This window comes from Dermochelys coriacea, chromosome 18 (genome assembly GCF_009764565.3).
Source record: "Dermochelys coriacea isolate rDerCor1 chromosome 18, rDerCor1.pri.v4, whole genome shotgun sequence".
Classification (NCBI taxonomy): domain Eukaryota; kingdom Metazoa; phylum Chordata; order Testudines; family Dermochelyidae; genus Dermochelys; species Dermochelys coriacea.
The window spans coordinates 10,964,312-10,990,379 of record NC_050085.1 but is presented as its reverse complement, the minus strand read 5'-3'; the positions used below and the strand labels follow the sequence as shown (position 1 = coordinate 10,990,379).

The 26,068-nt window shown below is 48.5% G+C and overlaps 1 protein-coding gene across 1 annotated transcript; it reads left to right on the top strand.

The window, feature by feature from the left end:
- Window positions 1–396: 396 nt before the first annotated feature.
- On the top strand, window positions 397–24,404 carry PLOD1 (procollagen-lysine,2-oxoglutarate 5-dioxygenase 1). The gene is given in 20 exon segments (XM_038377085.2): window positions 397–700; window positions 9,165–9,256; window positions 9,743–9,876; window positions 10,826–10,989; window positions 11,493–11,605; window positions 13,596–13,659; window positions 15,645–15,742; window positions 16,368–16,469; window positions 16,627–16,758; window positions 17,174–17,295; window positions 18,212–18,316; window positions 19,345–19,470; window positions 20,218–20,359; window positions 20,914–21,027; window positions 21,377–21,442; window positions 21,974–22,078; window positions 22,638–22,784; window positions 23,083–23,208; window positions 23,505–23,531; window positions 23,533–24,404. Coding segments are annotated over 20 exon segments (2,397 nt in total). The 5' UTR covers window positions 397–411; the 3' UTR covers window positions 23,662–24,404.
- Window positions 24,405–26,068: the final 1,664 nt, after the last annotated feature.

Here is a 26,068-nt window from a genome sequence, read left to right as displayed (position 1 = left end):
CCACTGGATGTATAGTCACAATGGGGGGGGGATCCAAAGCAAAACCCGGCATTCCCCTGAAGACACCCCCACCCCAACACACACCCTTTGGGAGACTTGGGATCTGAACTTTGCCACATTAGTTCATTTCTAAGTAGTACTAGAGATGATCTCTCTGTGTAGCATTTGTCACGCCCAAATCGCCCACAATAAGGAGGTGTGTCCATAAAGCCCCCCAGAAATGGGGGGTGGGTGGGGAGGGGGTGACGGCAGCCCGGAGCAGGAATCCTGTTTGCCCCAGGTCCCCCAGGTTGGGGATGGGTTAGTGGTGGGGGGGAGGCATTGGGGTGGGCAGGCTCCCCAGCTTTCGGTGTGCTGGGCCCTTGTCCCAGGCGGCTCCAGCGATCCGCCGCCCGGGCGGGAGGGAAGGGGATGAGCCCGGGCTGCAGGGAGGAGCCCCCCGGAGGGGCGTGTTTAGTGCGTGGCAGCGAGAACCTCGCAGCGCCGGGAGTCGGCCGGGGTGGGTGCCCGCTTTGTCCCGCTCCCCGGTGCACAGGGCTGGGTCCGGTCTACGGGCAGCGCCGCGGCTGGAACCGGAACCGGACTCGGGGAGCCCAGGATCCGCCACAAGTCGCCCCGATGCTGCCCCAGCTGCTCCTGCTGCCCGGCCTGGTCCTCACGCTGCTGATCGCGGAGGGGAGCCGCGGTTCCAAGCAGGAGGGTAAGAGGGGGGCAATGAGCTCCCGTCCCGGGCCCCGCCAGCCGGGGCCAGCCTCCCCTGCCCAGAGAGACCCGGGCCCCGCCAGCCTGGGCCAGCGTCCCCTGCCCAGAGAGACCCGGGCCCCGCCAGCCTGGGGCCAGCGTCCCCTGCCCAGAGAGACCCGGGCCCCGCCAGCCTGGGGCCAGCGTCCCCTGCCCAGAGAGACCTGGCAATGCCAGCCTGGGCCAGCGTCCCCTGCCCAGAGAGACCTGGGCAATGCCAGCCTGGGCCAGCGTCCCCTGCCCAGAGAGACCTGGGCAATGCCAGCCTGGGGCCAGCGTCCCCTGCCCCGCCAGCCTGGGCCAGCGTCCCCTGCCCAGAGAGACCTGGGCAATGCCAGCCTGGGGCCAGCGTCCCCTGCCCCGCCAGCCTGGGCCAGCGTCCCCTGCCCAGAGAGACCTGGGCAATGCCAGCCTGGGGCCAGCGTCCCCTGCCCCGCCAGCCTGGGCCAGCGTCCCCTGCCCAGAGAGACCTGGGCAATGCCAGCCTGGGGCCAGCGTCCCCTGCCCCGCCAGCCTGGGCCAGCGTCCCCTGCCCAGAGAGACCTGGGCAATGCCAGCCTGGGGCCAGCGTCCCCTGCCCAGAGAGACCTGGCAATGCCAGCCTGGGGCCAGTGTCCCCTGCCCAGAGAGACCTGGGCAATGCCAGCCTGGGGCCAGCGTCCCCTGCCCCGCCAGCCTGGGCCAGCGTCCCCTGCCCAGAGAGACCTGGGCAATGCCAGCCTGGGGCCAGCGTCCCCTGCCCAGAGAGACCTGGGCAATGCCAGCCTGGGGCCAGCGTCCCCTGCCCCGCCAGCCTGGGCCAGCGTCCCCTGCCCAGAGAGACCTGGGCAATGCCAGCCTGGGGCCAGCGTCCCCTGCCCCGCCAGCCTGGGCCAGCGTCCCCTGCCCAGAGAGACCTGGGCAATGCCAGCCTGGGGCCAGCGTCCCCTGCCCCGCCAGCCTGGGCCAGCGTCCCCTGCCCAGAGAGACCTGGGCCCTGCCAGCCCGGGCCAGCATCCCCTGCCCAGAGAGACCTGGGCAATGCCAGCCTGGGGCCAGTGTCCCCTGCCCAGAGAGATCCGGGCACCATGAGCCTGGAGTCAGTTATCACAGCACAGAGTGAGTCACATGAGCTTCAGGTACCACCCAGGCTGAGGTAAGTGCCCATGGCTCAGCCATTGGGCCCTGTTGCATCACACAACCTGTGGTCAGTGCCTGTTACACTTCTATGGTGCACCTAGACAGCCAGACAGGGGTTGGTAAATGGAGAGTTGGAGCCCTGGGATGCCTGTGTGATTATCTGAGGTCTGGAACAATCAGAAGATACCATCATTTTATCCCTATACAAACAGCCGGTGAGGGAACCTCTAAAGTATTTTGCTAAATGCAGAAGAATTGGAAAAACTACTGCAGATGACTACAAGCATGATCGAGTTTCACTCATGATAGAGTTTCATTACAACTCTGAAGAGCAATTTGGCTCATTCCATTTATTTTCATTAAAGAAGTGGCAATTAAGAGGCAATGTGATTTAAGTTGTAAATAATGGTACAAGTTCAAAATCAGTAGTAGGGAATTTTCAAGATTCCACAAATTTCCCCATCCTGAATCAGGATGAAAAGTCAAAATTTTCACAAATCAAGAACCTGGAAAAATAAATCCATTCAGGTTGATAGAAACATTCTATTTAGATAAATTCAAAATGTTTTTTTTCTCATTTAAACCTTTTTTTGTTGTAACCCTTTTTTGTGGAAATTTTCTAAAATTCAAAGCAAATAGTCATTTTGACCCTCCAGATTGAAAGCTTCTATTTTGAAAACGTCAAATGTGATGTTTCGACAACTTCCAAATGATTACTTTCCCCAGATGTTTGGAATTGGGAGGTTTGTCAAGACCAACCCTTTGCGTGAACAGTTTGCTTTTGACAAATGGGCATTCGGCAGGGGGATGGGGGGGGGGGGGCAGGGAGGATAATTTTTGGCAAAAAATACCAGACCAGCTCTAAACAAGAGGGCACAAGCTAAAATTAACAAAGGATCAAGCACTGAGGGGATTTAGCAGGAAGTTCCCTATTTACCTTTCTAGATCTTTGTGTGAATTTAGTTCTGGTGAAGGGCAAGAATGCCAGCGCTATAGACCAATGGCCTCAGACACAGAAGAGTGTTAGCACAGAGAGCTGCACAATAAGCTTCCCCTTCACTGTCCCGTCCATGTCCCCAGACCCTGATCTGGAGGATCAGATCATTTGTAGGGGCTGAAGGGTAGTTCAGTCTCCAGCCTCACTCAATCCTTGGCTTCTCTACTGAGATTGCCACAGAGCTGCCGATGCTGCTGGTGGATTTTGTTATGATGTGGACATCTGTTTGACTGCCTTTAACTGAGGACAGCTACCAAATGGTGATGTCTTTGGATCACTGCTGACAGGCTGGATTTGAACTGGGAGCCTAGCGGGGAAAGGTTGTATCTCACGTTCCCTGCCCTCTCTCACTGAGAACAAGGAGGCGTCCTTGTGGAGACTAACAAATTTATTTGGGCATAAGCTTTCGTGGGCTAAAACCCACTTCATCAGATTTCCACTCCATGCATCTGATGAAGTGGGTTTTAGCCCACAGAAGCTTATGCCCACACAAATTTGTTAGTCTCTAAGGTGCCACAAGGGCTCCTTGTTGTTTTTGCTGATACAGACTAACTAAGAAATTAACTAAGAAAATTTCTTAGTTAGAAATCTCTAACTAAGGAAGCTAAACTGTGGGCCATCACAGGCAGCGATAGAAGCTGAAAGTGTGAACCTATTAAAAAAAAGGTTAGGCCTGCTCTGTTAAAGATTTTGTACCGATTTAACAATTTCAGGTAGGACAGTGATTTTTTTTTTTTAAACAAAAATAGTCCCCTAGTGTGGATCCAATTGTACAAGTAATAAGGTGCCTGGTACCGGTATAGTTTATTCCCCTAAATTGGTGGGAATAAGTTATATTGCTATAAGCCTCTTTTTACTTGTATAACTGTATCCCCCCTGGGCAGTGTACTGCTTTACCAGTCCCAGCATAAGGCACCAGTACTTAAAGCACTACAGGTTTGGTGTGTAGGCGAATCCTGAGAGGAGTGTAAGAATAGCAACTCTGCGCAAAGCTTGGGTCACACTTCCTGCACTCCTTGTGCACCCCAGATTCTCACTGATTTTATTAACAGGAGTCCAGGGCACACCAGGAACAGAAATTTGGCCCTATGCAGGAATCGGTGTGGTGTATTGCATAGGGCAAGGGGCTCGGAATGAGTGCTTTTCCCTTTCGGCCATTGACTTGCTGAGGGGCCTTAAGAAAAATCTGTACTTCAGCTTCAACAGTTGTAATATGGGGATACTACTACCGAGCCTCTTCTGTAAAGCGCCTGGAGACCCATCTTTTTGCAAGTCTAGATGCTACTTGTACCGTGTTTGACTTACTATTAAAAGAGAAAGTGTGCTTCAAGTAAACTTAATATGGCAATTCAATTCTCAGATGTCGAATCAGGCATGGATTTTACTAATTGTCTCCTGGGTGAGTCGTATTTTCTTAAGCTTTATTTTACTAGCAAGCTTTACAGTCATGCTTTCCAAAGCGCAGCTTAGGGCTAAAGGCAGCCCTTGGCGTCTTAATATGCAACTGCATCTGTGCTCTCCCTATAAGTTCAGGAAAAAGATGATCGTCTCTAAGGGTATGTCTACACTGGCACGTCGTCGGCAAAACTTTTGTTGTTCAGGGGTTTTAAACCCCCCACACACACACTGCCCCGAATGACAAAAGTTTTGAAGACAAAAAGCACTGCTGTGAACAGCACTTTGTTGGCAGGAACACTCTCGTGATGACAAAGCCGCTGCTGCTTGTGGGAGGTGGAAGTTTTTTGTCAGCAAGAGAACTCTCTCCTGCCGACAAACAACGGCTACGCTATGCAGCTTTTAGCGGCACGGCTCTAGCGGCTCGACTGTGTCGCTAAAAGCTGTGTAGTGTAGCCACAGTCTACATTTACAGCTGCTGAACTCCTCCAGCAAACAGATTCTAACTATTTATGTGGAGAAACATTGAAGTCCACCCTGATAGTATTGCTGTTTGCATTTATTATTGATCTAAAAGTTATGTCTCTGTAACGATACTTTGCCTTCCATAGCGCTTTTCATCACAGTGCTCCAAGTGCTTTAGAAAGGTTGGTAAGCATCATGTACCCATTGTACAGATGGGAAAATGGAGGCCCAGAGAGTGAAGTGATTTGCTAATGTCACAATGTCAGTGGGAGGCAGAATCCAGGTCTCCTGAATCTAAGTCCAGTGCCTGATCCACTGATCCATGCTGCTTCTGTACTCTGTGTTTATACAATTAACTGTAAATTCTCAGGTTTCTGGTTGTCCGAGTGGGATCCTCAGCATCACTGAGTCTGGATGACCCTGCTTGGCAGAAAGGAGTCAGTGTTTCTGTATACAAGAAGTAATGTGGGACAGAAGATGTGAAAGAGTACATCTGCTTTGAAATGCTTCCACGAGATACCAAACATATGTTACCCTGCTCACAAGGGCTTTTGAATGCTGGTGTAAACTGGCACCGTTCCAGCTATTTCCAGCTGGGGATCTGGCCCGGGGTGATTTATGTCTGGAGAAGGGAGCTAGGATTTGAAATAGTGATGTGGAGAAAGAGAAGAGTGTTTGGGGAACCCAGCAAAGGGCTTTGCCGGTTATAGAGCAAAAGGGTAATTACTGCGGCTTAGGAAGTGAATATTCACTTGCAGCAGTAACTTTGAGGAAGAAAAGGAGAAAAGGGGAAGGTAGCTGGAGGCTGCATAGTTCAGTCTTAAGACTTCTGAGACTGGACTGAAAGAATGCTTCGTGGGTGGAAAGATCTCTCTGTAGCTAGAGGCCTCTTGGCACAGAAGTGAAGCCTAGCTAGTGTCTCTCAAAGTTGTTCCTTCCCACCATATCATTAATTAAGGGGAATCTTTATTGAGGAATTCGGCCCAGAGTCCGTGTGGGGAGGACTGAGACTCTGCACTGGCTTTTTCTCGCTCTAATTAATTTATATGCTGCACAGTGAAGTCTTTTTCTATCTCCGAAATATGACACCTCTTCCTCAGCCATCCGCTGGAGCCTCTCGCACTCTCCCATCTGGTGCAGGAAAACTCTGGAAGTCACATAAGATGAGTGTAAACAGTTTGCTGACTGTCTTTGGAAGGTGGCGTGAAAATGAATTCCTGCTTTGTTTGGTTTGAGATCCTCAGTCCTTGGAGAGTATTCAGGCTGGAATAGCTGCCCAGCAGTGGGTTCCTATAAATTATTCCGTCTTATTCAGTTAATTTACATCTTCAGCTCTCACAGTAGGGGCTGGAATTTAATGTCTCTCTTTCAGCCCCCTGCCTGCTATTCCACATTTGCATCCCTTCTCATCTGCCCTCTGATTCCCACTTTTTGGGAAAGCCTGAGCTCCTGGCTCCCTAGCAAAGCAGGCTGACTTGGTGCTCTGCACGCTGTCACATGACTGGAGACTTGCCAGCTTTAGCATATTCCCTGGGGGACTGCATACTTTCCTAAGCTGTTTACATCTGACTCCACCGAACACGAAAAGGAGTGTAATTAGGGCCCCAACTATGCTGGCTAAATAACTGAGTTTAAAAACTATGCTTCTGCCTCATTCAAATTCCTTTATAGCTTTGTCCATCTGTCTGAACATCCGTCTGGCTCATGCTCAACACTGTGGTACCTAAGTGACTAACAAATAGCCCAGAAGGGCTCTGTGGAGCTTGGAAGCTTGTCTCTTTCACCAATAGAAGATGGTTCAATAAAAGATATTACCTCACTCACCTTATCACTAACAAAATACACTTAAATCCAACTTGATGGTCTCTTATTGACCTGTAATCTCTCTTCATATTGTTATGATAGGAATAAAGGATCTCATGGACTTCTGGTAAAAACCCCTTCTCTCCCTCAGCTGGGAATCCCAAATTTATCTCTACCCTTGCTACCCCGACCCCAGATCTCTCTCTGCAACTGTGCTATAGTTTCATCCATATCCCAAGGACTCGGACAGATAATTGCTATGGGTTAGTATCAACCCTTCACCATTTTCATAAGAACGCCATATTGGATCAGACAAAAAGTCCATCTAGCCCAGTGTCCTGTCTTCTGACAGTGGCCAGTGCCAGGTGCCCCAGAGGGAATGAACAGAACAGATCATCACCATGTGATCCATTTCCCTGTCGCCCATTCCCAGCTTCTGGCAAACAGAGGCTAGGGACACCGTCCCTGCCCATCCTGGCTAATAGCCATTTTATGTTCAGTGGTCTACCAGTTCCATCCAGAGATCCTGCTTTTCTCATGCATCCAGAGGCGTCGGGCTGTGTGCGCCCAGGAAATCTATCCAGATGCATAGGGGATGCACATCAGGTTCATCCACTAGGAAATTCACTCCTCCAGTGTCACTGGATAAGCCTGCTAGATCCAAGAAAATGCTCCTCCAGGCCAATCCATTATTCTTGGAATTTTTCCAGTGTTCCAGTTGACTGGCCTGGGATCCTGTTTGAACACTGCTGCCAGGACTCCTGCACATTCCTATCCGGGTGAAAGTGTTAACATGAAGACCTGCCACAAAGCAGAGCATTCAGTTACATCAAAGAAATCATGGGTCCAATCCTAAAAGTTTTACTCCATTTTTACTTAGACAAAGCTCTTATCAAAGTCAATGGGAGTTTTGCCAGCATGAGGATGTGCAAAAACTGAAAAAGTACTTCAGAATTTGGCCACATACTTTAAGAAACTGGAAACCAAAAAATCAAGAGCAGTAGGGAGAGAATGTTGGATGGAGGCTATGACAGAATAAATCCACATTATATATAGTAGACATCTGGAATACAGATCCAGAATACAATAGAAAATTAGAGGCGTGTCCAAGAGAAAAATAACAGCTACCTGGCCAAATTCTGCAGCTCCTTATGTCGGTGTAAATGCTCACTGGAGAGAGCGAGCAATGCTGCAGGTAAGCACTTAAACGAAGTGGATGATTTTCAAGTCCACACTTTCATTGATGGCAGTGTTATTTTTTTACCTTCATGTTTAAGTTTCTTTAAACTCTTTCTGAGGAGAGTGAGACTTACATTTTACGTTACTAGAGAAACCCTCAGTAAGTTGTATTCTCTGTGTGTGTCTCAATGCAATGAAATGATAGTTTTGTAAAGTCTCACACTTCACGGGCAGGGCCAGCTTCTGACCTCGGTTGTACCAGTGTAAAGGCAATGTAACGACACAGGTTTCATTGGTATTAGCATAGGACTCCTTAGCCATGCTCTGCTTCTGACTGGCCCCACTCAGGGGCTATGCTGGCTGGCTGCTCCAGGAGAGCAGAGCTGTGGGTGGGTATCTTGCCTTGCCATGGTGCACCTGCAGAATGGCTTTCCACCCTTGCTGGCCTGCAGCCCAGCTTCCACCGGTGGACTCCAGGCTGTGAATCAAATCCTGACTGTAATTTAGGAGCCATCTTTTCTCAAGGACGGAAGCACCCCCCACCACATTGAAATCAGTAGAGTACTGTTCCCTCTAAGCTGTGCGTGTGTGTGCACGCACACAGATTCTAAACCACGGGCACACGGCGAAACACTGGGCGCACAAAAATTTGCACAGAAGCACAACAGTTTGCAGAGAAGAAATTTTTTGCGCATACGGCCTGTCAAAAATTTGCACAGAAGAAATTGTTTGTGCGCACAGCCTGTCAAAAATGAGAGGGAACATTGCAGTAGAGTAGCACGTGCAGAATTTGGTCCAAACTTCGGAGCTGAGAGTCTGCAGGGGAGCATGACTTTGCTTATTTAAACGTTTGGCCCTATATCCAAGTTAGACATTGCTTTAGCCTGTGTTTCATAGGACTATGTTGTCGCAATGAAAAGCAGAGGTTGTGCGGAGGCAGTCATGCTGGGTGGTGAGTGACGAAGACATCAGGACTCTGTCAAGTTCTATTCCTGCATCTGTGGCTAGCTTGCCATGTAGCCTTGGGAAAGTCACCTAACCTCTCGGGGGTACGTCTACACTGCCGCTTGGACCAAGCCTCCCAACCCAGGGAGACAGGCTCACGCGAGCAGGGCTCGAGCTAGAGTGCTAAAACAAGCAGTGCGGACGTAGCCGAGGGGGTCAGAGCCCGAGCCTCCGCATCCACACTGCTGGTTTTTTTAACATGGTAGCTCGAGTCCTGCCAGAGCGAGTCTGTCTACCTGAGCGAGAGGCTCGCTCCCAGCTGCAGTGTAGACGTACCGTTATGCCTCAACTTTCCCCACACTACCTACCTTCATGAAGTCAGCCAGGGCCCTCAGGCTGCCAGTCCCCACCTCGACCCTGTTTCTAATAGCAAAGCTGCTTTTTGAAGGTGAGTTGTTAAACGGTGAAACAGAGAAGGGCGGAACGTCTTTCTTTACCTGGTGCTTTCTCCTGCCTACAGGAAACCTGCTGGTTCTTACTGTGGCCACCCAAGAGACTGAGGGATTCAAACGTTTCAAAAGATCAGCCCAGTTCTTCAACTACAAAGTCCAGGTTAAGCCGCGCAGCCTCGGGAGTTGCTCCAAAGGGACCCCCACAACACCACGCTTCCATCAGAAAGCTTTCACTCAAAAGCCATGACACCGAGCCAGCCCCTGTGCCCGATCATCTCCTACAGAGACACCTGTGAAAGCTCTTCGCTGCCCGTCTCCTGCACCATTCCTCATGGTGACGCTCAGTGGCAGAGGATGGCACAGCAGTAGCTGTGTGTCCACCAGAGCAAGTGTCCTTACGCCCTTGCCCACTGGGAGTTGCACTGGGAGAAGTCGGGACGGGTGTAACTGAGCTCCTCCTCAGCCAGCACTCCTGCACCATTGCTCCTTGCCAAAAGTCTAACCAGAGGCCAGCAGTGACGTAGCTGTGAGTTTCTCCGGCAGCTGGTCCTCCTACCCCATTTCTTAGAATGACTCACGCTGGGGAAACAAGTTGTTGCCTGTGTAGCGTGCACTCTTTGTTAAAAGGTACCCTGTCACCCTTTAGGTGCTGGGGCTGGATGAGGAGTGGCGTGGTGATGACAAGAAGGCAGCAGGAGGTGGGCAGAAGGTCCGTTTCTTGAAGTCAGCTTTGAAGCAGTATGCGGATAAGGAGGACTTGATCATCCTCTTCACAGAAAGGTAAACGGGGCTGAAGGGATTTGCCATGAGTTGAGCCGTGAGGCAGGTTCTTAACAGGGGGTAATTAACCCTGAAGCAGGTTGGTTGGGGAAGTTAAATTCCTGCCTGCTGGGATTCCCTGCACCATGCTGACTGCGAAATGTTAAATGCATCAGTGCCAGCTCGGAAACTCTGACTGCAGTGGACCAAATCCAACTCTTGTGTAAGGATGATAGAGTTACCCCTGCTTATGCCAGGCTGAATTTGGCCTCCAAGGGATCAGTGGGCTAGTTTGCCAGTCTGGCCTGGCCTTTCCCAGTGGAATTGTCTGCTTGGCCAGGAGAGGCGGAGAGCCAGGCAGGCGGCATCTTGGGAGCCAAGAACTAGTCTGCGGTGAGGAAAAATAAAAGAGTGGGCTGTCAGATGCCAGGGTTCAAGTCCCAGCACCCATAATGGACAGGCCAGGGATACCAGCGTCTGCCACAGGCTCCGAGGACATGGAGGGAAAGCTCTCTAGAATCAAAGCCCCTGAGTGTTAAGGGATGAAAGGAACAATCCACCTGTGAGCTCAGTATTTTATTCACCCACAGTAGGTTAGTTTGGAACTAGTACCATATTCCTCTCAACGAGTAGTCACAGAACCACAGAAAAATAGGACGGGAAGGGATCTTGAGAAGTCATCGAGACCAGCCCTCTGCACTGAGGCAGGAGGAAGTAAACCTAGACCATCCCTGTCCGGGGTTTGTCCAACCTGGTCTTAAAACCTCCAGTGTTGGGGATTCCATAGGGCTATTACTGCATCACACCGATGCCTGGAACGACTGCGGGGATTGTAATGCTGTAGTGCAGGGTTAAAAGAAAGGGATTCCGAGAGAATATTCTGTTTCTCACACTCTTTTCTTCCTGACCTGTTCTCTTTGACTTCGTTCCTTTCTGTTCTCCTCTCTGCCTTGCTCTGCTGCTCCTGTAGCTATGATGTGCTCTTTGCATCGGGCCCTGCAGAGCTGCTGAAGAAGTTCAAACAGGCCAAGAGCAAGGTGGTTTTCTCAGCAGAGACCTTCATCTACCCTGACCGGAGGCTGGAAGCCAAGTACCCTCCGGTGCAAGATGGCAAGCGTTTCCTGGGTTCTGGAGGTAAGAGACAGGTCAGCGTCTCCCAGCTTTGTGTTTCTAGGAGACCGGGCTCTTAGAGAAGACGGGGCGGGGCAGAAAAGTACTGTGCAATTAGAGGGGAATTGAGACCATGTGCGTACACATTCATAGCACATAAGCTAGGCACTTGCAAATATGTCTCCCTCCATTGACTGCAGCCCATGTAGAGGATAAGAACCTGCAACTTACTCTTAGCTAGTGGCGCTGCTCCTTTAGCTCTGGTTACAGAAGCCTGCGCTTTGGGTGCTGAAGATTAAGGGTTCAATCCCCACTGATGATCCATGGCAAGAGAGTACACATCCCTTTGCAGAGAGATTGAAACTGTGTATCTGTGCTACCTTGCAGGGGGGACTGAGATAGTTTATATGTCCCCTTGGAGAAGGGACTGAGACAATGTCCACATGTATGAGTCCCTGAGAATTTTCCCTTCCAGGCTGACTGGATTAAGACACTGGCTCTCTTCACCCTTTGCCTTGTTCCCGCAGGTTTCATAGGTTACGCACCTAACCTAAACAAGCTTGTGGAGGATTGGAAAGGACTTGACAATGATAGCGACCAGCTCTTTTACACCAATACCTTCTTGGATCCGGAAAAAAGGGTACGTGTGAGTAGGTGATGCAGGTGCCGCATCTGGCCAGTACCAGTGATCCCTGGTATCCTGCACCCTTTTCTGGGGCATGCAGTGTGTTTTTCATTTCCAGACTTACTTGTGTGGAGTCCCCCAACCCCCATGCAGCATTCCAGCTGGCTGTAAAGGAGGTTGACCACTTAGGAGCCTATCGCCCCAGCATTTTTTTTCCTGTTTTTTCCCCTTCTTCTTCTTCTTCTTCTTTTTCAGATGTCTCCCTAGGTATCTCTTTCTTGCCCCAATAAGGATTACACTGGCACTGGCACATGTAAATGTTCACTTACGTGTACAGTGACCCATTTTGTTCAGGCAGATGTGCACCCTTGCACACATCCCCACTGTACCGTCCTTGCAATTTTTGTCTTGAAAGGGTCACTGCCCTATCAGATTTGACCCAGATGGCAGGCGTTTTTAAAACAAGGTTTCATGTCACTTAATACCAACGGCAATGACGTCATAACATTTAAAAAGCCTTATTATCTTTGAACAAATAAACATTCTCCGAGGGTGTTTGTGACCCAAACGTTGCAGGGTTGTGCAAGAGCATAGGAACCAGGAAGTGAAACTTGTGATGATAAAGAAAAATGAAAGTGAAGTCAGCTATTTGCAAAAAGCCATGAGAGAAGCAAGTAGAGTGGCACTTACTTATCCACAGGTCTGAATCTGGCCCATAACTTTTACCGTGACTGTGTCTCTTTAATGATCTCAGCTGAAGTCCTGGTGCAAAGCCAGACCAGAGTTTAATAGTTCTATTGACAAGGCTTTCAAAATCCAGATACTGTTACATCCATTCTCCCCCTCTGAGAGTTATTCTAATGTATCTTAGGTGATGCTTGGAGGGGCAGTGAACTGTTAAGTCAGACCTAGGTTTGAGTGGGATTCTGATGAAACCCAGTGTAGCGTGGTTTGAAGCCACCTGGTGTAAATGCATCTGCCACCCAGTCTTAAACCATTGCTAAGTTGTGGTTTAACACTGCTAACATGAGCAGCACTCACTGGAAGATAGATAGAAGCTGGAAACTGTCCACAAAAAAAATGTATGTCAAACCTGCGCTCCTGGCTATGTTATGACACGTGATTCATATACTGCTGTGCAAGCATGCAGGTGTATTTCCATCAGTGTGCTTTTATTTGTCGTCTTTTCATGCCCTGGGAAGCTTTAAGCTGTTCGTGTTATCTGGTTTTGCCTAATGCATTATAAAAATCATATTCTGTAAAATGGGGATAGTGAAACTGACCTCCTCTGGAGAGCACTTTGAGATCTAACGCTGAAAAGCGCCATGTAAGAGCTAGGTGGTGGTGGTGGTATTTTAGCAAAGGGAGAACTGCTAAAGTTCAGGTGGGACTGGGGATCACTGGGAGTATTTAAGGTTTTGGAGCCTGTGGGACATGCTAGTGATCGGGATGATACAATACATCTTTATTTAGCATATGGTCTTTCACACAAACTGTATTTAAAAATGACTGACATAGATCAACAGTAGCCCAGGGAGGGAAACATGAAAAGATGTAGGCAAGGAGAATTGTTATTTTCATAGGAGATCTGAAAAGAGATGGAGCATCCGCTACAGGTGGAGAAGGCTGTTCTAGAGACCAGAAGATAGAATGGCGAATGCTCTTGCATTAGCAGTGGTGAGACTGGGTGAAGGGGAGAGATGAAACCTGTGGTAGATGAATGGTGGGACCAGGGAGCAGGTTCAGGGCTCCTAGGGGGTTGAAGTTAATGGTGTTAAACTGATTTACAGCAGCTAAGGACCTGGGCCTAGATCCATGAGGGAGGTTGAAGCAAATACATGGAGGGTTTGGGAAACAAGGGCAGCTGGTTTTATAGTGTTTTCTGCAATGAATGGAGGGGCAGTAAGAGGGGCGGGAGGGCTGGAATGACCCATCTTTTAGCCGAGCGTATGCCGTCCTAAATGAGTATGTCCTAAATGAGGTTCTTTATTTTGTTCTTTTAAAGGAAAATATCAACATCACTTTGGATCAGAGATGCCGGATCTTCCAGAACCTGAATGGAGCATTAGGTGAGATGGGGAGGCTCATTCCTCCTTGGAGAGTGCAGAGCAGCTAGAAACAGTCACACTGTGGCTGAAGTGGTTAAACTCCAGAATCCATTCCCAGAGCAGGTTTCTGTTGCCCAGACTCCTGGATTTGATTTGCAATCCCCATAGGGCCCCCAGCCTGGTTCTTACTGCATTGCCAGCTCCACAGTTAGGCCTGTAGGTCGGGTTTTCCATACCACACCTCCTCTCCACTTTGATCTCCATGCATGTCAAAGTACACTAGCTTTGGAGAGGGAAACTGGTAGGGAAGTAGCAACACACAACCCAGGGCCAAGGGCCACCTGCCTGCCTTATTGGTTCAGTACATTGGATTGAATGGCCTGAAAGGTAGGGAGCTGATGAGATGCATTCAGCAGTCACTCACCCGTACCGTGCTTTTGGCCAGTCAGTTATTCCACCCTTGGAAAGTTTTATCCATTTGTTCTCCTGGAGTGGAGAAATATAGGTCCTTATTTTAGTTTATCTCTTCCCCTGCTTCCCCTTATTTTAATTAGCTAGGCAGTTATCATGGGGCAGGGGGGATTTTGGGGTCCCATTCTTATCTTGGTAAGGGTGGGAGTCAGAGGGTAACTGTCCCTCTGGAGAGGTCAGGAGCCCAGCCTATCTCTGATGGGGGAGTGAGGCAGCTCAGATTCACCTGGAACTAGGTCACTCATTGAGTTACTGAGAGGCAGTCAATTAGGCGGGGAAGCACCTCAATGAGATAAAAGGATGCTGCTCCCAGTGGCACAGGGCTGGATGAACAGGGGCCCCGAGGGAGGAGAAGAGTTCTTAGAGTGCCGGAAGAGAAAATGCCTACACAGAAGGCTTCTTGGGGGGGAACCTGGTGCGAGGGGCTCACCAGCAAAGGAAACCCAGGGAGAACGCTCCTGAGTGGGAGAGTGGCCAGAATGAAGGGCCTGTGAATGCTAAGTCTCAGAGAAGCCTGGCTCCCATGAAAGATTCCACCAGGCAACAGCAGGAACTCTAGATGAGAGGAATTAAATGATGTCGTGAGGAAGAGTCTTTGTGGTTTGGCCTCTGTGTGGAGACCTTGACCCAGGAAAAGGGACCCTTCCACTGCTAGAGCCAGGAGGCCCCTGACTCCAGAAGAGAGTTCCAGGTCAGGAAGGCCTCACCGGTAAGGGGCCTTGGACATCATGAGAGTTGGCAGACTAAGGTTGACTCAGGCCCTCCTTCCTTCAGCTAGAGAGGCTGAAGGGGAGGCATTTTTGTGTGATGTTCTGCCTTTTGGGGCGAATAAGCTAGACCCCTGAAGGAGCACTCTTCAAGATAAAAGCATCAGTGGACTCATTAAAACCCTTATTTGGGGAAAATGAGGCAGAGATGTGATGGTGACACTGCACTGGGCTGCCAGGGGGCATTGCAGGAGTGAGGGCCTTTGTTACTGTGGGTGATTGGACTTTGTGCCTGAACTCGCCCTTTTTGCATAGCTTGGTTACACAGACCCCTTGGCTGGTTACTCTGCAGCCACTGTAAAATGCCATCTGGGGATGCGCCAGACAGACACACATAGGGGAGCATAGAATTCAGAGGTGGAAAAGCTGCTTTTGCCTGGATTCTCTCCACACCCTTGCTGGTGCAGAATTGTTCCTCACCACATATTCTTTGCCTACTCTTGATTTAAAGGATGCAGTCTGTGAGGCTTTACCAGTTCCCTATGGGAGACTGCCTTACAGCTTAATAGATTTCACTCTCCAGAGCCTTCCCTGATCCTATCCTTTCTTAAGTTCCATCTCATCACTCTTAATTCTACCCCGCTGGGCCGCCCTAAACAATTCCTCTCCCTCCGTGGATTGTCTGTGCCCCACAAATATGATAGATAGTTATCCAGCCCCACTCTCCCGTCTTCCCAGGGACTGCTTGTATGGGATGGCTAGGGCATTGTGTTGCCAAATTGCTACTAAAGCCTCCTGCAGATAACAGTGCTGTGATGTGATTTCTAGATGAGGTGGTTCTGAAGTTTGAAAATGCACGTGTGAGAGCAAGAAACGCAGAGTATGACACCCTCCCAGTCCTGATCCACGGCAATGGACCCACCAAGGTAAGCAGGAGCCTTGAAAGAGAAGGTTGGGTATGAAACCAAGGCAAATAACCTCTTTAGGCTTGAGGTGGTGAAGCACTTGCCTAGGGAATTCTGGGAAATCAGGCATCCATCCCTCACACACTGACTTCTTCCTGCATAAATTCACAGATGGGGGGATTGGGTGACTCCCTGCCATGACAGCAAGACATGAAGCTCTTTACTTCTTGGTCACTGGGTCAAATCAAGACCAAGGTCAGCAGTGATTGAAAGCGTCCCCACCTGAGGAATGACTGGCCAGCATGCACTGAGTTGGTGGTTATCAGTCCAGTTCCTAGTGCATAGGTGTCCACATCACAATAATTGCCACCCTTGGTCCCCTTCTTGCCAGTCTCAATACCTAGCCGCCAAGGACTGACCAGGCCATGGAGACTGAAAAGTGCTCTCACCCCTTTGCATTATCCCAGCACATCAGTATCCTCTACCGTAGGAAATCAGACCCTCAGATTTGCATCCTTTTCCATTTCCTTTCTCCCATGGAGAGAAGGGAGATGAGACTGGCGATGGAACCTGATTGAATATCAGAGGCTGGGGTGAGATTTTCTCCTGCCTTGTAATTAAGCACTTGGGGGATTTCCCTTTGCAGCTGCAGCTGAACTACCTGGGAAACTATATTCCTCGGGCCTGGACATTCGAGACAGGCTGCACTGTGTGTGATGAAGGCCTGAGAAGTCTCACAGGGTTAAAGGTAAGGGTTGATGCATATTTAGAGTGGCAGAAGCCTGGTGCTAATAAGAGAATTCCTACATCATGTGCTTGGGTTGCCTCGGAAATGGTGAGGGTGTCGCCAGGTTTCTGGAGCTGGAGAGCAGCCCTCATGCTTCTCACCCTCTTGTTGAATGCAGGATGATGTGTTGCCGTTGGTTCTGATTGGAATTTTCATCGAGCAGCCCACTCCATTTCTCTCCCAGTTCTTCCGGAGGCTTCAGAACCTCCAGTACCCAAAGAAACGCACTCTGCTCTTCATCCACAACCACGTAAGGAACATCTGCCTTGGATTGTTGTAGCCGGGTTCTTTCCACGATACTAGAGAGACAAGGTGCATGAGGTCATATCTTTTATTGGACCAGCAATAACAGATACTACCTCACCAACCCCGTCTTTGTTTTGCCGTGTGAGGGATGGCTTGCCTCCTCCCATATCCCAGAAGTATTTGCAACTTCCCCAGACTGCCAGGACCTGGAAGTCAGGTACAGCTCATTTTTTTTGTTTTCCTAGAAGCCTGTGCATCAATTACCTCCAGCCACGAAGACATAGAGCTCACGTGCTCTGGTGTTGCCAGAGCCTCCAGAGCAGGGAGGCCGGCAAGCCTAGCCTTAGCTGAGGCCAGATAGCCTATGTAAAGCTCATGTAACCTACTCTTTGCTCTGTGTCATTTCCCTCTGTGTGCAGGAGGAACTTCACCTGTCTTGTGTGGACACGTTTGTGAAGGAGCATGGCAAAGAATATCATGCGGTCAAAGTGATTGGGCCGGAAGATCACGTGGAGAATGCTGATGCTCGGAACATGGGCATGTAAGTGAGAAGACCGGTGTGAAAGGGCAGACGATAGGGATACTGGAGTCAACCCCACCCTCTGTTTAGGCTCCGTAGCACAAGGGAGAGGCTTCTTGCATCCAAGATAACAGGCTCCTGTGGGCAGAGCAGCAGAAGCTTCCTTCATGGATGTCTGCTTTGGAGCTTTGCAGGAACAATGGCTGGTGTTGCAGTGATATATTGTGTAACACCCCAAACCATTCTCCCTTTCCCTTCCTTCCTTATGCATGCCCGTTAGATGCAACTTTTCTGGCGTGACAGCATTACAAACACACTTCGGTGCCCTCATTGCCAAAGGGGTTCTCAGACCCTCTGCTAAGAACCTCTGTACCACAAAACATTCTCTGTCCAGGTTGTGTCCACGTTCCCCATCTTCCTGCCACTGGCCTGCAACCTGTCCATGTCAGGTATGAACTTAGCCCCTGCTTATTGTCCAGCAGACATGGGCTAAAGCCAGGCTAGATTCCCAGGATAAGTATACAGCTTTTCATGGCCTGGGTCCAAACAAACGGAAGCAGTAAGGCTCCTGCATCCGGAGGACTTTGAGTTTTTCTAGCTTCAAGTGCAGCCTGTTCCTCTTTCAGTTCAACTTCCAAAGCAATGGTTCCCCATACCCATTCCCTCCTTGTCCACCTTCCTGATGGAGAAAACAGCCTCCCCTGAGCTCAGCCCCATTCCTCCCTGCCATGAGGGGCCAGCCACCTGCTACTCCTTTGTTCAGGCATGGGGTTTTAACCCTCTTTTCCCCCCAACCCTAGTCAGGGGCTCTGCACCCAGTCCGTAAAAGATAAATTCCCCCATCCCAGAAGAGAAGGCCCCCTTGACTGCAAAGTGAAGGTCATCCCTGCTGTCGTGGTGCTGTTCTCTCTCTGACCTGTGGGCTCTCTGGCTGTAGGGACTTGTGCAGACAGGATCCTGACTGTGAATATTACTTCAGCCTGGATGCTGAAGTGGTTCTGAAGAACTCGAAGGTTCTACGGATCCTGATTGAACAGAACAAGTGAGTCTGAGCGATCCTTACTGGGAAGGCTTCAGGTCAGGAATGTAGATAGGGAGCTCCTTCTTTCCTGGGAAATGTGTAAGGGGCTGAGAAGAGAGAACATTGCTGGGAATGAAACTTAAGGGTTTTCTCCAATAGAGATGGACCAAAACTGGAGACATTTATCCAACACCCCTCCCTGGATTTTTGGATTCAGATTCAGTGGGCTCTGGATGTAAACTATTCCTTGTTTTACATTTATCTCTTTGGAGCAGAGCCTACACTATTGGGAACAGATAGGCTAGAATCAGAACCATTTTTTCCAGACCAGATGTGGGTCCAAACCAAAGGGTTGAGATCTGGATTTGGATTTACGTTTCAAACATCCCGGGCAGTATATTCAGATGCAGGTTTTGCTTCAGCCCATTATAAAGGGAGGAATTCACTGGAAAATCTGGATCTATATCCAGGTTCAGAGTCCAAGTTCTTCCCCATCCCTAAAAATCACGAGTGTTGGATCCAAGAAGCCAGATCCTTGACTGGTGTAAGTTGGCATAATTCCATTGATTTCAGTGATGCTACACCGACTTTCAACAGCTGAGCATCTGGGGGAGGGAGTTTTTCAGGCCCATTGCTGATCAGAAGCCTCAAAACATTGGGGCTTCATAGAGAACAGAACCTATTCCCGGTTATGTCTGGCTCTGGCTCAGAGATTTAGCTGTGGTTTCAATCTTAGGGAGCTGGATACACAGTAGAGAAACATAAGTCATGTTACTGAAATGATTCCCCTGCTCCTCAAGAAGAAAGATTTCCAGCTCTGTCTCCAGCTGCTAGAACTCCTTAGATTACATTCAGAGGGGATTGTCTGCTGAATGTGTTTAACGATAAGCTTAGGGCCCAAGTTCGCCCTTACTTACACAGGTGTCAAGAGGGGGTAGCATCTGTAAGCGAAGGCAAAACTGGACCCTGAGACTTTTGTTGGGATCTTCTCCCTTTCTTCCCCTGGCAGCATCCTGCCCTCCAATCATCTCTCCCTCTTGTGCCTGCAGGCTGGTAATTGCCCCACTGGTGGGCCGTCTTGGAAAGCTGTGGTCAAATTTCTGGGGTGCGCTGAGTCCTGATGGGTACTATGCCCGTTCGGAGGATTACATGGATATTGTTCAAGGGCGGAGGGTGTAAGTATTGTGAGGGACTTTTGCCAATCAGAATCCCCTAAATACAAGGCTTGCTGAATAGACAGTGGATAGAGAGTATGTACCCTCAAAATTAGTCTAAAGCCAATTGGGATCCTGGGGCAAGAGTACCAGACCATCACTGTGTTTAAAGAAGGCAAGGAAGTCTCTCCTTCCAGGCAGGAGCAGTTTTATGTACCTATCTTCTACATACCATATGTAATAGAGGGAGTAAGGTCCGGTGACCAGAGTAGGGAACTTGGAGTCAGGAGCCCTGGGTTTTGTTTCCAACCCTGTCGCTAATTCACAGTACGGCCAAATCGCAGTAGTCTCTCCTTATGCCTTGTTTTCTCCATCTGCTAAGGATAGAGAATGTGATGCGTAACTATCCCACAATGCGGGGTGGTAGGGGGATTGTCATTCTTCTTTAAATAGTGTTTGTAAAGAGCTGTGTGCTGCGTGGATGGAAGGTGCTGTAGATGTCCAAAGGCTGATTATTGGAACAGCTTGCATTCCTGATTTGCTCCTCATTGGGTTTGTGTAGGTCATTGTGTTTGGTTGCTGTAGGGTTTTGAGTCTGACCCTTTAAACTTTGACACAAACCAAATTCTAAAGAACAGCAATGCTTTATTTTTTCCCCCCCTAAATATGTTCACAATTAAATCTGGTCCTTAGTCCTTTGGGGCCTGATCCTGTAAGATCTGCCCTTTTACTACTTCGTGTCTAAATCTCCCTCTCCCCATTTTGCAGTGGGATTTGGAACGTTCCCTACATTTCCAGCATCTATGTCATAAAAGGCAGCACCCTGAGATCCCAGCTCAACCAGGGAGACCTCTTCCACAGTGGCAAACTAGATGCAGACATGGCTTTCTGCCATAATGTCCGGGATCAGGTCAGTACAGGGAGCTGGCTGCAGGGAGCAAGGGTGGAGATGAAACAACTTAGCAGGCAGGTTTCAGGACACCCATTTCAACTGTACATGCCTAGGTGGAAAGAAGTGAACTGGCATCAACTAAGCCTACGTGCCTTTCCTGATGCACATGCAGTCGGGGGGGGCAGGAGAATCTCTTCCTGTGGTCTGAGAAACATGGACTAAATTCAGTTATACTCTAGGATCCACTCGTGCAGCTCCGGTGAACGTCAGTGGGAGCTACATGCGCATAGCCACAGGCTGAGTGACCCTGTGGGAGCTATTTTATCCTGCTTCTGTCTATAGCTGATGAAACGTGCAGAAGTTCTGCCTCCATCACTGGCCCTTGCTAGGACTATTTTCTTCTCTGCATCTGGGTGGGTCTGGATTTAGCAATAAAGGCTCACTAGAGAGGGGATGCCCAGTGTGAAGATTAGAGAGGGAGGTGGGTGGACAGAGGGAATGGAGCCAGGGCTAATGGGAAGCAGCTCCCACAGTAGATAGTTGCAGCCTGATGGTTTCCCTCCATTCTACAGAGGGTCTTCATGTTTGTGACAAACCGGCACCAATTTGGACACATACTCTCTCTGGAGAATTATCAGACGACTCATCTCCACAACGACCTCTGGCAGATCTTCAGCAATCCTGAGGTGAGGGGCTGAGCAGGCCTGTCACTGTGGGATACGCCTCTAGCCTCCCTGTTAGATAACGCTGCAATGAGTCGTGTCTTTAAGGGGAGGATCCAACCTTTGCTGTGTGACATCCCTCTGATGGGGTTCCCTAGGTGCATAACTGCAGGGCTTTGGGAAAGCATTTCACCTGGAAACTCCTCTGGGCCCTGGAGCTTCCAAGCCGAGAAAATGCTGTCAATTGCTGTTTACCGCCTCACTTCTCCTTTCCATGATGAGAGAGAGGGTGATGCCAGGGAACGGCCTAATATCACATCCTTAGCCACGTGCCACAGAAGTGACTGCTTTGTTTGTCTTTTTCTAACCATAGGACTGGAAAGAAAAGTACATCCATGAAAACTACACACTAGCTCTGAAAGGGAAATTGGTGGAGACGGTAAGAAATGCTGCTCTTGTCTCTCAGTAGAGGAGAGAACGGCATGTCAGTATCATATTATTTCAGCCTTTCACCCTCAGAAATAGGTAACTTACAGGAGACAGTGCTGCCTAAAAGAACTTCAGATTCAGAGAGAATGTGATCTGTCATTATTTGAAAGTATTCTTAGGGACAAATCCCTCCTTCTTCAGAGACACCTGTCCAGGTTCCTTAATTTTACTGTGAGCAAGGCATGTGAATCTGAAGGCAAGATTCAACCTTTAACTTTTTAGCTGTTTTTCCAGTGAGCTCTCTCTCCCTGTTCTTGACTTTGTCTTCCTCTTGTCTGACTAGGGACTGTTCATAAATTACATAACACATTGTTTGATGATTTTTATTAAAAAAAAGACCCAAACCCCCCCATGTTGCTGTCCTGCAAAATTAAGGAACTCCCCCTCCCCCACGTTATGTAGCTTATGGAGAGCCCCCTATGTCTGTCTGTATTTGTCTCATTCTTCTGTTTGTCTGAATTCTTGTGTGTTCTCTCTCCAGCCCTGCCCTGATGTTTACTGGTTCCCTATATTCACTGACATCGCCTGTGACGAGTTGGTGGAGGAAATGGAGCACTTTGGCCAGTGGTCCAAGGGAGATAACACAGTAAGAAAAAGTTAGAGCTTCCAAAGCTACAGCTCCCACCACTTACACCTGGTCCTTGGGCATAGCTGCAGCCTGCTACAGGCGGGAGTTTTAATCCTGGGCTTAAAGCAGGGCACTGGAGTCAGGACTCCTGACCTCTGCTCTTGACTCACTGTGTGATCTTGGACTCAGGCCCAAACATTCAATAGTGGTCGCTGGGCACTCAGAAAATCAGTCTGAGACCCCTTAGGCCTCATTTTCGCAGGCCCTGAGAACCTGCAACCTCCACTGCTGTCCACTGGAGCATTGGAGTGCTCACCACCTCTGAAGATTAGGGCCAAGAGGTTGTAAAGTTGGACAACCACGATCATCCAGAGTCAGCAGCCACTTTTGAAAACTTGGCCTCCAACCTCCTCTGTGCCTTGACTTCCCTTCTATAAAATGTAGATGATCCTTCCCTGCATTACAATCCTGAAAAACCCTATAGATGAGCATTATGTTTGTTGGTTACTGTCAAACTGTGTTTCATACTTATCACCTAAGATATGTGTCCCCAATCAATCGTATGGTTCTATTCCAGGACAGCAGGCTACTTGGGGGTTATGAAAATGTCCCAACTATTGACATCCACATGAACCAAATTGGCTATGAGAGAGAATGGTACAAGTTCCTTCTGGACTATATTGCTCCAATCACAGAGAAATTTTACCCAGGATACTATACAAAGGTAGGCATCAAACACTCTTGGTCAATGGGATTTGTGTGCTCAGTGTCTTTCATGATCATGGCCATGGAGAGAGCATACCACTGGGGCATAGTACCAAAGTACATGCCATAATGGAGGAAATGACCCTGGAGTATGTTATCAAGGTGTGCACCATACTTCTTAATAAGAACATGCCCCTTTCTCCCTTATTTAAGGAGTGTTGTACCCCTATTACACCAATGTACACACCATCCCCTAGAAGTGAATGCCCTCTGGGTGCTGTGGCACTGTCTGTGTATGTCTCTCATCTCTCCTGCAGACACAGTTTGAGCTGGCCTTTGTCGTTCGTTACAAACCTGATGAGCAACCTTCCTTAATGCCTCACCATGATGCTTCTACCTTCACCATCAACATTGCCCTGAACCGAGTAGGGATAGATTACGAGGTAAGTGCTTGCAAGAAGTCTGGAAGTCTCTCAGACCAGTCTAGGGTCTTCTCCTCTTTCCTGTATCCAGAACACCTCCCAGCTCATCCCCATCTGCATCTCGGGCACCTTGATGCCAAAGGACTGCCATCAGGGACTGCGTTTGAATTTCAGGATTTTCTAATGAGGCAGATCAGTGGCAGAAAGTTCTACCAAACCATCATAAGGGAGTCCAGAAAATCAGGAGACTATTGGATAATACATGGATTCTTTCTCTGCTGGTACTTGGTTGATGCTGTTTCTTTTGTTTCACGCAGGGAGGAGGCTGCCGGTTTCTGCGTTACAAACTGCTCCATTCGAGCTCCTCGGAAGGGTTGGACCCTCCTACACCCGGGACGCTTGACCCATTATCACGAGGGCCTTCCAACCACAAAAGGGACCCGTTACATTGCAGTGTCCTTTCTCGACCCTTAGAGCCATGCTTCATGGAGAAAAACCTTTTCCCAGCATCACTCACTGCTGACTGTGAGTGGGAGATGGGAATGCTGCTGAGTCTCCAAGGCATCCATCAAAGTTATTTGGATACTGATTTTTTTTAAATGATGATTTGACTTCACTGTTGGAAGATCGCCTCCGCTAACACTGCAGAGAATAGGTAGGAGTGTAGTTCTAGAATTTGGAGAGATTCTTTGTGCCTTCAATTCCAATACTCATCCTCATCTGTGCTTGGACTTGACTTCTTCACTATCTGCCATGGCTTACCGGACTAATTGCTTGGACTGAAAATCCAGCTCTTTTGGGGCAGGTCACTTCTTTCCCCTCCCCACAAGCCCCTTCTCCAAGCAGCAGCCAGACTGTCTCTATGTGCATCTGACAGAGAAATGGATTTTAGGGAATCCTTTCTGGACACTGCTCCAAACATGAGTGGGATCAGGGAGCTGGTTCCAGGATCAGGGAGTGGAGTCTTAACAGCTGTAGCATTGGATGAAACTCAGTAGCCCCAGCCTGAGGTTCATCTTAGCCATACCTCTTTGAAGTTACTTAGAAGCACATCACCTTGTTAAAAACAGCAATGATAATAACCCCCATGGATCCTATTAGCCAAACCATGGTTGGCTGATGATACTTGACTTCTGTGATTATATTGAAGAGGTGAAAGATGTCATTCCAACCTTATCTTGCTGCAGCTGGAAGGGATGTGTCCACGCAACCAAACTTTGTGTGTGTGTGTAAGGGGCTTCTTAGAAAGGGGAGGCTGTGATGGTTTAGGGGTATTGGAGCCTTTCACCTCTATGTTAGTAGTTCAAATCTATCCCATATTAGTATTGGTCAAAAGTCGTTTCCTTCTGACAAGTGTTCAGTGGCCTCTGTGAAGTGTCCTTGCTGCTCTCAGTCTATTTTGCAGTGATCAGTTGTCCATATTACACTTGGCACTGACTGGTCCCTTGTATCTAGACTGAATGGGCCATGGAGACTAAATTCTCCTCTTACCCCTGGAGGAGATAATTACTGATCATTATTAAAAGAAATTCCCAAACAAAGCACTGCACTGCACTCACTTCTCCCTGGGAGATGAGAGAACAAACCTGGGACAGATGTTAGTCATGTTGCTTATTGCATTGCTGGAAGGGATGAAGATTCTACTGGGATGAGCCCATTATAAGAATCTATGTAGAAAAGAATCTTGGTTGAGGCAAGTTTCTTGGGCAGTGTAGGGGAAACATGTACTGCCATCACACATGCTGTATCTGTTCTGATTATTAAATAGAAGTCTTTAGTCCTCAGGTCTGCCAAACTCGAATGCTGCTTGAGCACTACATTTTCAGCAAAAGTTATTTTGAATAGCCACCTTCTAAAACCCGATTCTTTGTGGGTTTCTAGAGTGACTTTCTAGAGTTTATAACTGCTAGGTAGTGAAGCCTACTGCCTCTGATACCAGGCAATTACAGTCAGATGGAAGGAATTGCTCCACGACTGGGGTAAATAGATCTGTGTTTTGACAGAGAACTTTAATTAGCAAATATAGGACAGAAGAAGGGGACACTGACCTTTTCCTTTCTGGGCCCATGCACAGGGATGTCCACAAACACATCTGCAGAGAAGGGAGAGAAATCCGTGCACCAACAATCAGCTAAAAGAATCAAAACTTGCCTCTATTTTTAATGAAAATCTGAATCAAGTTAATTAGTGTCACCAAAGGAATGACCGATGCAGGCCAGTCATTAGTAAGAAGATGTTGAAGAGCTGTATGTATTCATTCAACAGATTTATTCACTTTGTTGTTTTTTCCTCTGCCCAAGGAATTGACTGGTATAGAGGTCTCATAGTATTTCACACAAGATGTACAGTTTTAAACAGCAAGTTTTACATTAAAACTTAACAAAATGATGTGCGCAATAATTTGATTCTTTAATATGTATATTTAAATTGTATGGGAGAGGCAGACTTCATATAATTAATGACAGAACACAACCCTGATATACTGGGGATCCACCAAGTTATCTACAATAACTGGGTAAAGCAGATGCTGAAAAATGATGTCACTCCCTACTATGATTAAGCATGGGTCTTTACATGATCATTTGTCTTTCATCCTGATGAGGAGGGGATAAGTGGCCTCGTAGTTAAAGATCAGGACAGATAGTCTGCGTTCAAGTCCTGGCTCTGCTATGGGCCTGTTGTATGACCTTCGATAAATCCCAAGGCTAATCTCTTTGCTGTTTTACAGATGGGGGAAGTAAGGCACAATAATTATTCTTCTCCCCTCATGTGGGTGTTTGTAATAAATGCATTCATTCTCATGAGGCGTTCATGTGCTACAATGCTGGGGAGCTGTAATACTTACCAAAACAGATACTTTTAAAAATATTAGAATATTATT